This window comes from Malus sylvestris, chromosome 4 (genome assembly GCF_916048215.2).
Source record: "Malus sylvestris chromosome 4, drMalSylv7.2, whole genome shotgun sequence".
Classification (NCBI taxonomy): Eukaryota; Viridiplantae; Streptophyta; class Magnoliopsida; order Rosales; family Rosaceae; genus Malus; species Malus sylvestris.
The window spans coordinates 17,901,144-17,918,260 of record NC_062263.1 but is presented as its reverse complement, the minus strand read 5'-3'; the positions used below and the strand labels follow the sequence as shown (position 1 = coordinate 17,918,260).

The 17,117-nt window shown below is 37.4% G+C and overlaps 1 protein-coding gene across 2 annotated transcripts; it reads left to right on the top strand.

Annotated features, from left to right (window-relative positions):
- Positions 1 to 13,723: 13,723 nt before the first annotated feature.
- Positions 13,724 to 14,929, top strand: LOC126619683 (uncharacterized). Of its 2 annotated transcripts, none has more exons than XM_050288101.1 (3): positions 13,724 to 13,886; positions 14,106 to 14,287; positions 14,700 to 14,929. In XM_050288101.1, exons 1-3 carry the CDS (start codon positions 13,808 to 13,810, stop codon positions 14,718 to 14,720), a joined length of 282 nt encoding a protein of 93 aa, XP_050144058.1. In that variant the 5' UTR covers positions 13,724 to 13,807; the 3' UTR covers positions 14,721 to 14,929. The 2 variants fall into 2 exon arrangements, with proteins under 2 accessions (XP_050144058.1, XP_050144057.1); XM_050288100.1 differs by having other exon boundaries at positions 13,728 to 13,886; positions 14,103 to 14,287.
- Positions 14,930 to 17,117: the final 2,188 nt, after the last annotated feature.

Sequence of the window (17,117 nt, the reverse complement as noted above, 5' to 3'; positions counted from 1 at the left end):
CCCCTCGCTACAACACCTGTATAATTTCCAAAAATATCATAAATATACCATAACACAGCATCTTGTCAGCAATATCAAATAATCATGTGATTAATAACTCATACTAGTATGCAAGTCGAAGTCACCTATGGTGACCTGTATGACTTACCCATATCTTATCACATATACTAGTTCATCACATATGCTAGCTTATCGCATATTCATCACATATGTTAGCTCATTGCATATTCATCACACATGCATCACATATGCTAGCTCATCGCATATTCATCACACATGCTAGCTCATCGCATATTCATCACATATGCTAGCTCATCGCATATTAATCACATATGCTAGCTTATCGCATATTAATCACATATGCTAGCTCATCACATATTCATATTGCATATTCATCACATATGCTAGCTTATCACATATTCATCACATATGTTAACTCATCACATATTCATCACATATGCTAGCTTATCGCATATTCATCACATATGCTAACTCATCACATATTCATCACATATGCTAGCTTATCGCATATTCATCACATATGTTAGCTTATAAGTCGGAGTCACCTCTAGTGACCTCTATGACTTATCTATAGCTCAATAAGTATACCTGCACATGAGTTAGAACCACCTAAAGTGGTCTGTACGATAAGACTGAGTGTAAATAAATATGCTTAAGTGCTACGATCACATGAAGACTGTGCGAATAATCACGGGTCACCTACGAGTCGGAACCACCTATAATGGTCTGTACGACAGGATTGTGCACCTACCTTGGATTGAATGTGAGCGTAAGGTGCGGGAGGTAAACATTACGTGAAGGACTGTGCCCTGGCCACGGGCGGGAGCACTAACACCGAGGTGCAGGTTTATGAACTCTCAATGCATCTCAACATAACATGTACGATTCATGAGCAACCTGCACGACAGTGTCGGGGTTGCTTAAGACATAATATAGTCATGCCATAACCACATCATGTCAACTAATACCATAAACTCACCTGAACTTACCTGAGTGTCCTGAGTTCACCTTCGCACTTCCAAGCATTTACAATGATTACGTGCAGGTAATATACATATGAATATGCCATGATGCAATCAAAATTCAACCATAACATAGTATTCCTAAATATATATATATATATATATATATATATATGGCATAAAATGCATAATCCGTAACGCCCTACTCCCGAACTACTTATTTTCGAAGATAATTATCGATGATAAGCCCAACTAGATACTAGTTTAATTAACTATCATTACTTACGTTTCCTTACTTTAAATTCCTGATTCTTCATACATTGATTTATGACCAATATTTAACCACCAAATCATAAGGTTAAATCTTATATTTTCCACCAATGTCCCTCACATTACTTAATTCCTTAAACAAGGCTATTGCCTCAGTTATTTAGTCTCATTTATTGTATGGATGCATCTAACGTCTCGTTAGACTGCCTACGTACCCTAAATAGGGATCAAGCCATTCGTAGTTCACACTAATTAATTGTAGGTAACATGCATAATTCACTTTAGAAGCGTTTGTGGAACTATCAATTATATACATATGATAAAAGGAAAAGACCCACTCACCTGGAGTCCACGCTACGATTATCTAGCACGTGCATCGAGATGTCCCGAATGATTGGCGCCTAGAACAATTATTGAATCACACCTCAGAACTCTTATCAATAGAATACGTAATTCACATAAAACACATACTCAAGGACATTCTAAAATAATTTGAGACCCATTGACCATAAGTCAACAGTCGATCTTTGATCGACGGTTGGGTCTACAACCCTGTAAACTTGATTCGGAAGATCTACAAATCAGATTTCCAATCCGTAACTTCCAAAGATACACATTATGCTTCTAGAATAACATACTAAAATTTCATTACGATCCAACGGTCGGATCTCCGTCAATTGCCCAAAACTAAGTGACGGTTAACATTTATTTTATAAACTTACAAATCCAATTAAGGAAGATCCGTACATTAGATTCCCAATCCGTAAGTTTCTATGATCCTTAAATATTATGTACTATAATATATTAAATTTTGGTGACGATCCAACGGTCGGATCGTCGATTCACACTTTTACCAATTAACATATCGCAAAGAATTCAGGTTCCAACCATCAACCTATATCATGTAATTACCAAGACTGAACTCAAAGTATCTAATCTAGCCTAAGAATGACATCGACGGCCCCCTGGCCACGCGCTGCCATGGGTGGTGGTCGGCCCCCCCCGACTCGCCGAAAAATCCAACTATTTCCAAAAATTACCAAAAATTACAAGAATGAAGATCTCAATGAGTAGAGTAACTTTCATACTTGTGACCACGGCCAATCAGGCCAGGAAGAGCTTCAATTTCATTAAAATCCACCAGAAACCTTAGAAAAGGTGTTTTCAATTAGACTCCAAAACCGTTCCAACACCCCAACCAATGCTTGGGCTTTGTTCCAGAGCTCAAGGGGAGTGTAATGGTGGTGGTAATTGAATGAAATCATTTCACAAATGGTGAATCTCGGTAAGGTTTCCCGCGACACCCATGGTGAGTTTTTCACCAAACTACACCTAAATTTCCTTTGATTTTGAGTGGAAATGGTAGATGGAAGGCTAGGAAGTTGATTCCAGGTGTTTGTTGGACATGGTTTGCCAGAAAAACCGATGAAAATTGTCGGAGAAAATGAGCAAACCCGAGTCGAAACCAGGTTGGTGGTGAGCACAGGTTGACAAAATGAGAGAGGGAAGATTTCAGTTTCTCTCTCCTCTCCTAATTGGTCATTTTTCTCTCCCTTTCAAAATTTGATTGGTCACTTATTCAACATAAATCTGATTGGGCTTTTCTCCCATAAGGTGAGAGTTCAATTAATCTATAATCCAAAATATAAATAACCAAATTCAAATGTCCGTGACTATACCGTTATAATCCGGACTTGCGAACGGCTTTCGCCTATGCACAAATACGCCAAAAGAATAAGTCATACATTCGTCTAGATGATGGTCAATGGAAGTCAAAGTCCTCGCCTCTAGGGCATTTTATTCAATTCACAATTTTAAAATTTATAAAATTGTAAAATTTGGGAAGGGTTGTCACAGACGGTTTCGATTGTGAAAAGCTCATAAATAAATTAAAAATAAATAATATAAATGGATGTGATCCTTAGCTATGAATATTCTTTGATTGAAACTTTGTTGATTTTTAATTTTTGATCGAGGTCCCTGAAATTAATGTGAAAATTTATTTCTATGTACGTTACTATATTTTTTAAATTAAAAATTAGAAATTTTAGTTGTTTATATAAATGAGATTTTAAATAAAAAACCATAATTTGTGGGACTAAAAATATTAAAATGTAAATATACTATTGTGTGTGTGTGTGTGTGTGTGTGTGTGTGTGTGTGTGTAAACATGGGTACATTCATCAAAATTAACCAAAAAAATTATTATATCAAAACATAGGTTGACACACCCTGACCTGGAATGGTCGAAACATGCTACCATCACCATGAGGTGACGTAACCATAAGGGTAAGTGATGCAAAAACTGAATAAAATTGAAACTAATTAGAACTAAACAGTGAAAAAGTGTGTAATTGTGGGACGAACCCACTACAATTATTCAGAGCGTAAGACAGTGAGACTACAAAAAAGTAGTCAAGATAACTAAAGTACACTTATTACATAACAGTGATAAGTATAAATAGAAGGAAATATCACAACTGTCGAGATTCCTCAAGTGCCACAAAGAGTACAGCTATATAGGTCCTGGAGGGGCAAAAAACAAAGTTGAGTGGGTCAGCAAAATAATGCTTATAAGAAATCCTTTATCTTTGAATATACTAACCCCTCACCGTAAAACAAGTATAGTTTCCTTAAAACATACTACATAGGTATGTATACGATAAATCAACAATACTATAACAGATTTGTAACCAAATATATGCCAAGTTATGATGTATCTAACGCCACAATAATATAATCATGTGATAATCAAGTGTAGTTAAGTGCTCATCCATCTAAGCTGACACACACATAAGTTCAAACAGATAATTTCTGACACGAACAGGACTGGGTGTAATCAATATGCTATAGTACTACGATCATGTGAAGGCTGGTGCAGAAGTACGGTCATATACAAGTCGAGTTGCCTAATGCAATCTACTTGACATGATTGGCACCTAACTTGGATTCAAGGCAAGCGAACGATGCGTTGTGAACATACACGTGAAGGACTGGCCCTGGCCCTGGGCGAGTACTAACACCGGTGCAGCAGGATAAGCATGTACAAATATGTATGAATGTCATGACAGTAATATCTCAACCTTATAGCAGCATTTATCACAATTAATATCACAATAACAATACTTGGCAATGTAAGCGTAAAAGTGAAATAAATACGCATTTATGGAAACTATAAATATGTATAGGTATAAAACAACTACCCACTCACAAGTACGTTGCTGGGTTGTAGCCCCCGAACCTAGCTTGGCCTCGTAAATCCTCGGGATAAGTTTCCCCTATATGTGAAATAACTAAAATAACATTAATTAAAGCACATAACGGAAACCTAAATAAAACCCGCATAGTTTGCTAAAACCTAGGGTTTAAATATACGAAATCGATCTACTGGACAACACAGACACACACGTGTCGACCACACACCGGCCGGAGGCCGGACGCGCCCCCCAAAGTGGCTGCAGAAACTGGCCACGCGCGCCCCACACTCCCGCGAGTACAGGCGTACTCGCCTTCCTCGCGATTTTCTGCAATTTTGCAGATTTTTTGACCAACTTTCAAAGCTCCTAACAAGCTCAATTCTCAACCAAAAACACTCTTACAAAAGCCAAATTAAAGATAGGAATGTGATGTATCGATCCTAATTCATATAAAGTTCGAATATGGTTCAAGTTGTTTAGAAATTTGGCCTAAAAGTGGTCAAATGACCACGGTTGCAGATTTCCAGAAAACTGGAATTTTCTTCCTAACTTCCAGAGTTGATTTCTAACTCGTTACTTAACCAAACTCAGTGATTCAAAAGCCATTTTGAAGTTAGGAATGTAGAGAACAAGTTTGTACCTAGTAGGACTCCAGCTGTGGTCGAGGTTGACCAGAAAAATGGGTTGAAAGTGACCCAATGGTCACGGTCCTTGAATGAAAAACATGCAAATTCTTCTTTTCGAGTTTTCTGGGTAAAACCATACATTTAAAACATAAACAAGAGATCAATATCAACCCATAGAATTGAAATGAAGGTTCTAAAGGTTTCTCGAGGCTTACCTAAGCCATGAATGGCCTGAAAATCGTTATATCAAACTTGCCGAGTCGAACCATCTGAGTTGTGAGTCAAAACTCATATACACCAGATTTCAAGGACATGGTTGTGATCGTGGGATTGAGATGAGCACAATGGTATAGTTTGTGAGTTTGATCTATAAGCTTTGAAGCTCGTTCATGGCATTGCAGATAAGATGGAGTATACGGGAGAGAGAGAAGAAAGAGAGAGAGAGAGAGAGAGAGAGTTCCTTTTTTCCATTTTCTAATTGGGTGATAAAAATGAAGGAGAGATGAGATAGGTGAGAGATGGGATACGCAGACTCGTACTAGCGTGTACAATTTGAATGCGATAATGAGAAATAAAATGAAAGTGATAAGAATACGTCCACGTCACTTGCCAATAAGGGCATAATCGTCAAATTACATATTCGGGGAGAATTTACATATGAAAATTAGGGACGGGTCATCACAATCTACCCCCTTATAAAAATTTCATCCCCAAAATTTTAATACTGACTACCATCAAAGCCATAAAATAGACGTGGATACATATCTCACATACGCTCTTCTATCTCCTAGGTGGCTTCCTCCACTGAGTGGTTCCACCACAAAACCTTCACAATTCGCATAGTCTTGTTCCTAAGAACCTTATCCTTCGAATCAAGGATAGTCACTGGGCCTCATAATAGGTCAAATCTAGATTGATCTCCAGTGGCTGTGGAGGGATCATATGTGACGGATCATAGACGTACCTCCGCAACATCGATACATGAAACACATTGTGCACTCTCGTTAACCTTGGTGGCAAAGCAAGTCGATAAGCAACTTCACCAACTCATTCAACTATCTGGTATGGTCCAATGTACCTAGGGTTGAGCTTCCCTTTCTTTCCGAATCACACAACACCTTTCCACAACGATAACTTCAAGAATACCTAATCACCAACCTTATAAACTCTGTCAATAGAAAGTCTGTCTGCGATACTCTTCTGCCAATCCTGGGCTGCTTTCAGGTTAGCCTTTATCACCTGAATGTTCTGTGTCGTCTCATCCACTATCTCAAGGCCCACCAAAACTTGTTCACCAACCTCGGACCAACAAAATGGAGTACGACACGGTTTCCCATACAACGTTTCAAATGGTGTCATACCAATACTAGAATGGAAGCTATTGTTGTACGTAAACTCTATCAACGGTAAACGTTTGTGCCAAGCATCACCAAATTGTAGAACTGACGATCTCAACATATCTTCCAAAGTCTGGATATTTTTCTCTAACTGCCCATCTGTTTGAGGATGATTGGCGGTGCTGTAGAGTAATCTCGATCCCAAAGCTTCCTGAAAAGCTACCTAGAACTTCGAAGTAAATCGGGGATCCCGGTCAGAAATGATACTAATTGGAACTCTGTGGTACCTAACCACTTTAGAGACGAACCGTTCGGCCAACTAACTTAACGAGTAATTTTCATGAACGGGTATGAAGTGTGCTGACTTGGTAAGTCGATCAACTACCACTCAGATACCATCGTAACCATTTCACGTACGAGGTAATTTGTACATGAAATCCATTGTAATATCTTCCCATTTCCTTTGAGGTATCGGAAGTGGTTGTAGCAATCCAAACGGTTTTTTCCTTTCTACCTTAATCTGCTGGCAAATTGCACAACGGCTAACATACTCTACAATCTCTCTTTTCATACCTGGCCAATAATAGAAGTGTCGGATGGTATCGTACATCTAGGTGCTCTCTAGATGCATCGCATAAGCAAAAATATGTGCTTCGTCTAATATGTCTCTTTTCAGTTCCTCAACATTTGGTACATACATTTGTTCACCTTACATAACATGTCATCAGGATCTCTAATCCAAAGGTCCTTCTTTTTCCTGTCTGACACTGCCTGTATCAATTTCTGAGATTCTGTGTCGTTCATTTGGGCTTCGAGAACACGATCTAATAGAACTTGCCTGACCTGAAAATTGGCAATTAGGGCCCCCCGACGACCTTCTTTCAAAGAGGAATATGACTAGCATAAAGAGCATTAAGTTGGCCATGAGACTTCTTACTAAGAGCATCAACTGCCGAATTAGCACGACCTAGGTGATACTTAATGATTCAGTCATAATCATTGAGTAACTCTACCTACCTCCGCTACCAGAGATTGAGGTTTGGCTGATTAAAGATATACTTAAGGCTCTTGTGATCAGTGAAGATCTTACACTTTTCCTTATAAAGATAGTGCCTCCAGATTTTTAAAGCAAAGATGATCGCTGCCAACTCGAGATCATAAGTAGGATAGTTCTTCTCATGGGGCTTTAACTGCCGCGACGCATAAGCAATCACTTTATCATGTTGTATTAACACACATCCAAGACCATTCAGAGACACATCACTGTAGATCTCGAAATTCCCACTGTCATCGGGAAATGTTAAAACAGGTGCATGAGTGAAAAGGTACTTCAACTGCTAGAAACTCTGCTCACACTCATCACTCCACACAAATGGAACTTTTTTTTTAGTCAACTTTATCAAAGGTAGTGCTATGGTTGAAAAGTCTTTCACGAAGCGTCGATAATAACCAGCAAGACCAAGAAAACTTCGAATTTCGGTAACTGTCTGAGGTTGTTCCCAATTTTCCATAGTTGCTACTTTCTGAGGATCCACCAGCACACCCTGCGTTGATACCATGTGCCCTAAGAATGACACTTGATCCAGCCAAAATTGACATTTGCTGAACTTAGCATACAACCGATTTGCCCTTAGCGTCTTTAGAACTAAATACAGATGCCTGGCATGATCAGTTTCGTTCTTCGAATACACCAAAATGTCATCTATGAAAACAATGACGAACCTGTCAAGGTATGGATGGAATACTTGATTCATCAGGTTCATGAAAGCTGCTGGTGCAATAGTCAATCCAAATGGCATCACAAGAAACTCGTAATAACCATATCGAGTTTTGAAAGCTGTCTTCGGAACGCCGTCGCTTCTGATCTTCAATTGGTAGTAACCAGACCTCAGATCAATCTTTGAGAACACATAAACACCTTTAAGCTGGTCAAAGAGGTCATCAATACGAGGTAACGGATAACGGTTTTTAATCGTCACCAGATTCAATTGCCTGTAATCGATGCACAACCTCAAAGTTCATTCTTTCTTCTTTACAAACAGAACTGGAGCTCCTCACAGGGAAATGCTTGGCTGAATGAAACCCTTATCAACTAACTCTTGCAAATCAGTTTTAAGTTCCCTTAACTCTGTAGGAACCATACGGTAAGGTGTAAGGGAAATAGGATTAGTACCTGGAAGTAGATCGATGGTGAACTCCACTTCACGATCTGGGGGTAAACCAGGTAATTCCTCGGGAAAAACATCGGGAAAGTGCCTAACTACTTCGACATCTTCCACAGATGCAGTAGTCTCCTCTGCTAGCACAACATGAGCTAAGTATCCTTGACAACCTTTACTCAACAGTCGTTTCGCCTTCATGGCAGTAATAACTCTGTGCTTTAAACTACTGCGTTCACCGATAAACGTGACAGTAGGCATGCCCGGTTGGTGAAAAGTAACAACCTTCTCATAACAGTCCAACCTGGCATGATTATAGTGTAACCAATCCATGCCTAAGATAACGTCAAAATCAACAATATCCAAAGGAATAAGATTAGCCGACATTACTACATTTTCGACAAGGATGGGACATCCTTGATATTCCCAACTAACTTAACAGATTTCACCCCTAGGCATCGAGAACTCCAACTCATAGTCGAGTGAAGTATGATGTGGTTGAGTCGTTTAAGCAAACTTATGGGATATAACTGAATGTGTAGCACCATAATCAATTAAAACTTTAGCAAAATGGCTTAGAACATTCAACGAACCCATGATCAAATTCGGATTAGCCTGAGCATCCTGAATGGTGATGTTGTTAACTCTTCCTTAAACTTACTGCCTGCCTCCACGACCCCTATTTACTTGAGTCTGATTACCTCGGCCCAGTTGGGGTAGATTTGCATGTCTAACTGAACCTCCACTGCTAGATGCTACGTCTAGATTCTGATATTGTCCTCCAGTATACATTTGTGCTCCACCGTCTTAATACAGCGTATAATCTCCCTGGAACTGCGGATAACCTCCCTGAGTCAGTTGATAGCCTCCCTGATAGTAGGGAACCTCAGGTGTATACTGGTATGGTCCTCCCTGACTCGAGGCTATGCCCCCTTGGTAGTGGAAAGCTCTACCGTGGCCTATCTGCTGATGATTACCAAGTGTTGGAAGCTGCTGTAAGGGGACTGCAGATGATAGATTAGCAGGCTGATTCTTTTGATTTTGAGGACAATTATAGGCCATATGCCCTGTTTGTCCGCAAGTGAAACATCATATGCTTCATCTTTTACACTCGCCATAGTGACGGGTGTTACACCTACAACAAAACTTAACACTTGAACTATTGGAGTTTCCTTGATTCTGAAAATGAGAACCACCAAAGGATCTGCCTTCCCTCTGAGGGTTAGAACCCCCGCTCGAAGATCCGAGCTATTTCCACTCATTTTAAAATTATGAGCCCTTCTTGGGCCAAGTGATGATTGCCCCCTATTATTGTACCTCTAGACATTCCTGCCAACATCCTCCTTATCCTCATCGTCAGGAGCATTCTCTGAATCTTCAATCCGAAGCAAGACCTCGAAGCACTCCTGGTAAGTAGCACAAGGAGTAGAGGTTGCTATAGTACACCATTTCTTGCAAATTCCCCTCTTAAACAAACGAAGCATTTCCCGGGGATTAGAAGCAGTCTCAAGGCAATAACGAGATAAGTCTGTGAACCTTCGATGATACTTGGTGGCTGACATCTTACCGTGCCTCAAGTCTGTGAACTCATTCTTCTTACTATCCAAATACTTCGGATGAACAAATCTGGTCTGAAATAACTGTTTGAAAACATCCCAATTTATAGCATCCTTATCAGATAATGATTTTCTATCATGATCCTACCTAGATTTTGCCCTCAATCGAAAGAACCAGGTCGTTGTCTCGACCCATCTCTCTAGAGAAAGATTTCCCTGCCTATGCATAACTCGAAAAGTTTTCTCAACATGATCGAACCATATCTCTAATTTCTCCGATCCCTCATTACCGAAGAAATCATTAATCTTCAGGCGAGATACAATATCCAGAGAATTCTTTGGGGTAGGACAAAGTGAAGACTGAATAACATTGGCGATAGCCTCACCAAACTGCCCAAAGTCCGGAAAGTTATTCTCAGCTGGATAACGTGGCTCTTTACGAGGTGGCATGGTTCTGACATAAGAAAACAAGAGTTAAAACACAATAGGAAGTGCAGGACTGTCTAAACCTATGCTTTGATACCAAGCTGACACACCCAAACCTAGAGAGGTCAAAGCATGATGGCCATCACCGTGAGGTGACGTAACCATAAAGGTAAGTGATGCAAAAAGTGAATAAACTTGAAACTAATTAGAACTAAACAGTGAAAGAATGCGCAATCGTGGGACAAACCCACTACAATTATTCAGAGCGTAAGGCAGTGAGACTACAGAAAAGTAGTCAAGATAACTAAAGTACACTTATTACATAACAGTGATAAGTTCGTACGTCTAAATAGAAGGAAATGTCACAACTGCTGAGATTCCTCGAGTACCACAAAGAGTACAGCTATCTAGGTCCTGGATGGGTGAAAAACAAAGTTAAGTGGGTCAGCAAAACAATACTTATAAGAAAACCTTTATCTTTGAATATATTAATCCTTCGCCGTAAAACAAGTATAGTTTCCTTAAAACATACTACATAGGTATGTATACGATAAATTAACAATACTATAACGGAGTTGTAACCAAATATATGCCAAGTTATGATGTATCAAATGCCACAATAATATAATCATGTGATAATCAAGTATAGCTAAGTGCTCATCCATCTAAGCTGACACACACATAAGTTTACACAAATAATTTCTGACATGAACAGGACTGGGTGTAATCAATATGCTCTAGTACTACGATCACGTGAAGGCTGGTGCAGAAGCACGATCACATACAAGTCGGGTTGCCTAATGCAATCTACCCGACAGGACTGGCACCTAACTTAGATTCAAGGCGAGCGAACGATGCGATGTGAACATACACGTGAAGGACTGGCTCTGGCCTTGGGGCGAGTACTAACACTGGTGCATCAAGATGAGCATGTACAAATATGTATGAATGTCATGATAGTAATATCTCAGCCATATAGTAGCATTTATCACAATTAATATCACAATAACGATACTTGGCAATATAAGCGTAAAAGTGAAATAAATACGCATTTATGGAAACTATAAATATGTATAGGTATAAAACAATTGCTCACTCACAAGTACATTGCTGGGTCGTAGCCCCCGAACCTAGCTTGGCCTCGTAAATCCTTGTGATAAGTTTTCCCTATATGTGAAATAACTAAAATAACATTAATTAAAACACATAACGGAAACCTAAATAAAACCCCCATAGTTTGCTCAAACCTAGGGTTTAATTATACGAAATCGATCTACTCGACAACACGAACACACATGTGTCGACCACATGCTGGCCGGAGGCCGAACGCGCCTTCACGCGCTGCCAAAAGGGGCTGCACAAACTGGCCACGGACGCCCCATGTGCCCGCGACTACAGGCGTACTCGCCTTGCGATTTTCTGCAGTTTTGCAGATTTTTGGGCCAACTTTCAGAGCTCCTAACGAGCTCGATTCTTAACCAAAAACACTTATACAAAAGCCAAATTAAAGCTAGGAATGTGATGTATCGATCCCAATTCATAGAACATTCGAATACGGTCCGAGTTGTTCAGAAATTTGGCCTGAAAGTGGTTAAATGACCACGATTGTAGATTTCTAGCAAACTGGAAATTTCTTCCTAACTTCCAGAATTGATTTCTAACTCGTTATTTAACCAAACTCAGTGATTCAAACGCCATTTTGAAGTTAGGAATGTAGAGAACAAGTTTGTACCTAGTAGGAGTCCAGTTGTGGTCGAGGTTGACCAGAAAAATGGGTTGAAAGTGACCAAATGGTCACAGTCCTTGAATGAAAAACATGTAAAATCTTCTTCTTGAGTTTTCTGGGTTAAACCATACGTTCAAAACACAAACAAGAGATCAATATCAACCCATAGAATTGAAATGAAGGTTCTAAGGGTTTCTCAAGGCTTACCTAAGCCATAAATGGCCTGAAAATCGTTATATCGAACTCGCTGAGTCGAACCTTCTGAGTTGGTGAGTCAAAACTCGTCTACACCAAATTTCAAGGACATGGTTGTGATCATGGGACTGAGATGAGCACAATGGTGTAGTTTGTGAGTTCAATCTACGAGCTTTGAAGCTCATTCATGGCGTTGTAGAAAAGAAGGAGTATACGGGAGAGAGAGAGTTCCTTTTTTCCTTTTTCTGATTGGGTGACAGAAATGGGGGAGAGATGGGATAGGTGAGAGAGTGAAAAATGGAGGGGATGCACGGGTAGGATAAAAAGGGAATCCAAAGGATAGGTTTTCAGATTCCCTACAGTAAAAGGTAATCGAAATCTATCCGAAGTAGATATTTTTACACTTTAAAATCTATGCCGACTCGTACTAACGTGTACAATTTAAATGCAATAGCGAGAAATAAAATGAAAGCGATAAGAATATGTCCATGTCACTTGCCAATAAGGGCATAATCGTCAAATTACATATTCGGGGAGAATTTACATATGAAAATTAAGGACCGGTCATCACATGGGTACATTCTTCAAAATCAAAAAAAAAAAAAAAAAAAAAAAGATATTAGGCTTAATAACATTAGTAAATTTCTTCAATTAAACTTGACATGGATACATTTTAAAATCAAAGAAAAAAGAATGTACCCATATAAGTTTAAAAATTGATTAGAAAAGAATTGAATAGATTTTATATAAAAAAAATGGTACATTTTACATATAACAAATTGGTATATTTAAGAATGAGTACATTTTAAGATTATAAAGTTTTACATGAATGGGTGCATATAATTAGCATGGGTACGTTTATCAAAATAAAAAAATATATATGGGTACAAATACAAATAAACTTTAAAAAAATATGGGCACAAAAAGAAATCAATATATGGGTACAAATTAAAATTGAAAAGAAAATTGGTACAAATTAAAAAAAAAATTACAAATTAAAAATGGGTACAAACTAAAACTAAAAATATAGGATAAAAAATTTAGTCATAAATATAAATATACTAATTGTAACATTTTTAACATTAAATGAATATATTTAGAAATAAAAAAATATTTTATTATTAAAATAATTAATGATGTTATAAATACCTAAGGATCTTGATCAAAAATTGAAAATGAAAAGGATTTTAATTAATGGCGTAGCAAAAGGAATGATGAGAACCTAATTTCTCCTTTAAATCATCTCTCATGCCTTGCTTCTTTCGTGAGCTCATTCTTCCCTTTATATAAGTACTGCTCATTTTTATGTTCTGACAGTCATTGGCATGAAAAATGGAGAAGCTTAAGAACTCTACAATCTTAACCACCTGCCTTTTTCTCTTCCTCCTTGCCAAACCTTGCTTTTCTAAAGGTTTGAATCAAACAAAATGGTTTCTGCACGCCTTTTCTCTCCGTACATTCCTGTTTGTTTCTCTATTTTGATTTGTTCAATCTACCAGAAATCTAACAGTTTTAATGGAGAAAATTGTATTGGGAATCACTCCCCTGAAATAATTTGATTTATGTGGTATATGCTCATATAAATTAAGTTTATTAGTTTGCTAATATTTTTGGTGGTGTGTTTTAGTAGGTGGATCGGATTTGATGGATACTGACGTTTATGAGATTGATTATAGAGGTCCGGAGACACACTCATCAGTTCCACCGCCTCATCATTATCATGGGAAGAAGCCTAAGCCATTGATTCACAAAGAAAACGCCATGGCAACCCCAAAACCTGAGAGCATTAAAGCTGCTAAGATGGGAAGAAAGGTAAGAGCTCATGCACTTACATGGATTAGCTTTTTTTTTATTATTATTAATTTATTTTAAGTTCTTATTGGGGTTCAGCTTATTTTTTTCTTTTCTTTTTTTAAATTATTTGAGCGATATTTAATTTAATTTAAATTATGAAGAGAGTGAATTCGAATTTGAGTACATAGACAGCACTTTGTTCTAGCCAACTTGTCTAAACTCAATTTAGCAACTTTTTTTAATTTGGATTTAGGCTTGTGTGACAACATTAATATTTGGTCACTCTTATTTCACAAGCTCTTTAGAAACTTTTAAAGCTTTTCTTAACTTAATTCGCATGGTATTTTATGTTTCTAATTACATGTATTATATATATGTATATTTGTATATATATTTGTTCTGTACTCTTATGTTGTAATTTTCTTTGCAGGTGAAGAAAGTACATGAATGAAGAAAGTCATCTGGACAGTGGGAGTGTTAATTTTGGTTCGCAATTTGTTCCCTTTTAGTATTTTAGATTTCAATATGAACATGTATTAATATAGGCGATGAATATATAGCAATCTTATAAAAATTTTAATTTTATCGCCTTTGTGTAAATGAAGGACTCCAAGATCTTATATATGCCCGGAACAATGAATATAATTATCGTTGTAACTATCATTAATATTATATTTACTTAGGCCTAAGAAATAAACAATTCAATCTATGTAGTTTATTAGTAACATGCAATGGAATAGAATTACTACACAAATTTAGCAGATGGTTCCAATGAACTTTTCATTGAGACCGTTACAATGCCACCTATAGTTTAAAGATGAAATTGATGAGATATATTACTAATTTCTGAAGCAATATACGCTGCTCGATCCGGTCGATGGACCAGTATCACAACCTTACGATAGCTGAATTAGGCAACGCATGTAATTGGAGATCATGAATTCAAGAAGGCATAACTCGATCTTGGGGCTAGCGTGACTTAGTTTATATTTCGTCAACCTTGCACTACTACAATATTAGATTTAGGTGGTAGATGATGGTGGCGGATTTAGAAAAATATTGTCGGATAAATTATATCCAACACATCATTTAATTAGTGACGGATGTTAGAAATTCTCTTATTTATTTATGATAAATATATATATATATTGTCGGTTATATCCGACACAATTTCTGTCGGTTTTAGAGTATTTTCTTTCGGAAAATTCATTTTCTGATGCTGGCAAATCTGTCGCTTATTATAACCGTCACTGCATCCATTTTCTGTCAGATTTTGCTTAAAATCCGACAGTAATATACGTTTTTTGTCATTTTTTGAACCGCCAGTTATAGATAATTTTGTAGTAGTGTTGCTAACATTATGTGGTGGTATGAGAGTTTAGGGTTATGGTTTGAGAGCGAAAGTGGATGGATATATCAGATTCTCTTATCATCGCTGGATGAACATTAATTTGCGTAATGGTTTGGTGCATATTGTAGTAGCTAGTGCAATAGATGCATCATGCATGTGGTGAGACACATGTAATGTGGCAGAGCGACTTGGCATTGCTTCTGCATGATAGTAACGCATAATTACTATGATGGACGAGTTGGATGCCACTTGGGGAACCACACACTTACAGGTACTTCCTCCAAATTTAATGCTTCTCAATTTCCATGATAATGCTAGTAGATTAAATTTTTAGATCAAATTTGTAAGTTAGGTGATTTGTTGCCAATAGAAAATAAATACGTTAATGTTAGTCGATTAAATTTTTAGATCAAATTTGTAAGTTAATGATTTGTTGCCAATCGGAAATAAGCACGTTAATCAACACTTAAAATTCAGCCATCAACAACCGCATCATATGGTTTACAAAATTGGTCTAAATAGTTGATTTCTTTAGCATTATCCTTTATTTAAATCATATGATGTAGTTGTTGACAATTAGATTGTTATTTAAGTTTTAATTAACGTGCTTATTTTTAATTGATGACATATCACATGATTCGTAAATTTAGTCTAAAAGGTTGGTCTACTAGCATTACTCTTTTCTTAAACTATCTACTTATAAAACTGATCCGCATTATATTAGATAACTTAATTATATTTTTGCAGAAAAATATGTTTAAACATTCAAAAATAAAAATGGTGTATCCTTTGGGCCCTTCACCACCTTTTGATCCATCATTTTAGTAAGCAAACATTTCATGGAACTGTTGACAAAGAAGAGAGCTAACAGCTAAGAGATGTCTTTTTATGGAGAACGATTTATACAAAACGAGTTTATCATTATATAGCATTTTGATTTAATATATTTTTATGTGTAAATTTTTTTTCGTGGCTTCAGTTTCATTAAGTTTTACCATTGTCGTTAACGAGTGCCATGAGTAAGCTTCAACAATGGAGACTCATATAACGTGACCGTCTACTAATACATGCAAGACTTTCTCTTAATATGCATCAAGATTCAAGAGGGTCAGTTGACAAAACAAACCCTAGCTAATATGCAGATATCAATTGTACTGAATAACTTGAAAACTATATGATGGTGAAGAATCGAGGTCAATCTTGTAGGAAATCACTTTATCGAACTCCCTGTTAGGTTATTGATTACTATGCGATAGTGCAAGCAAAAATAACATATCCAAAGAAATTTCACATTGATTGTTTTTTCTGTCAAAGGTAGAGTTATTCATTAAACAAATCCAACAGACATATAACAACCTACAACTAACCTTAGAAAGGACTAGCATACAAAAATAATGCTACTAATGCAAACAAAGCATGAGTAATGGTGTCACTGCATAGGGGTTACAACCCATAAAAACATACCCTCTTAAGTGACCTAACCAATTGGGATCCACA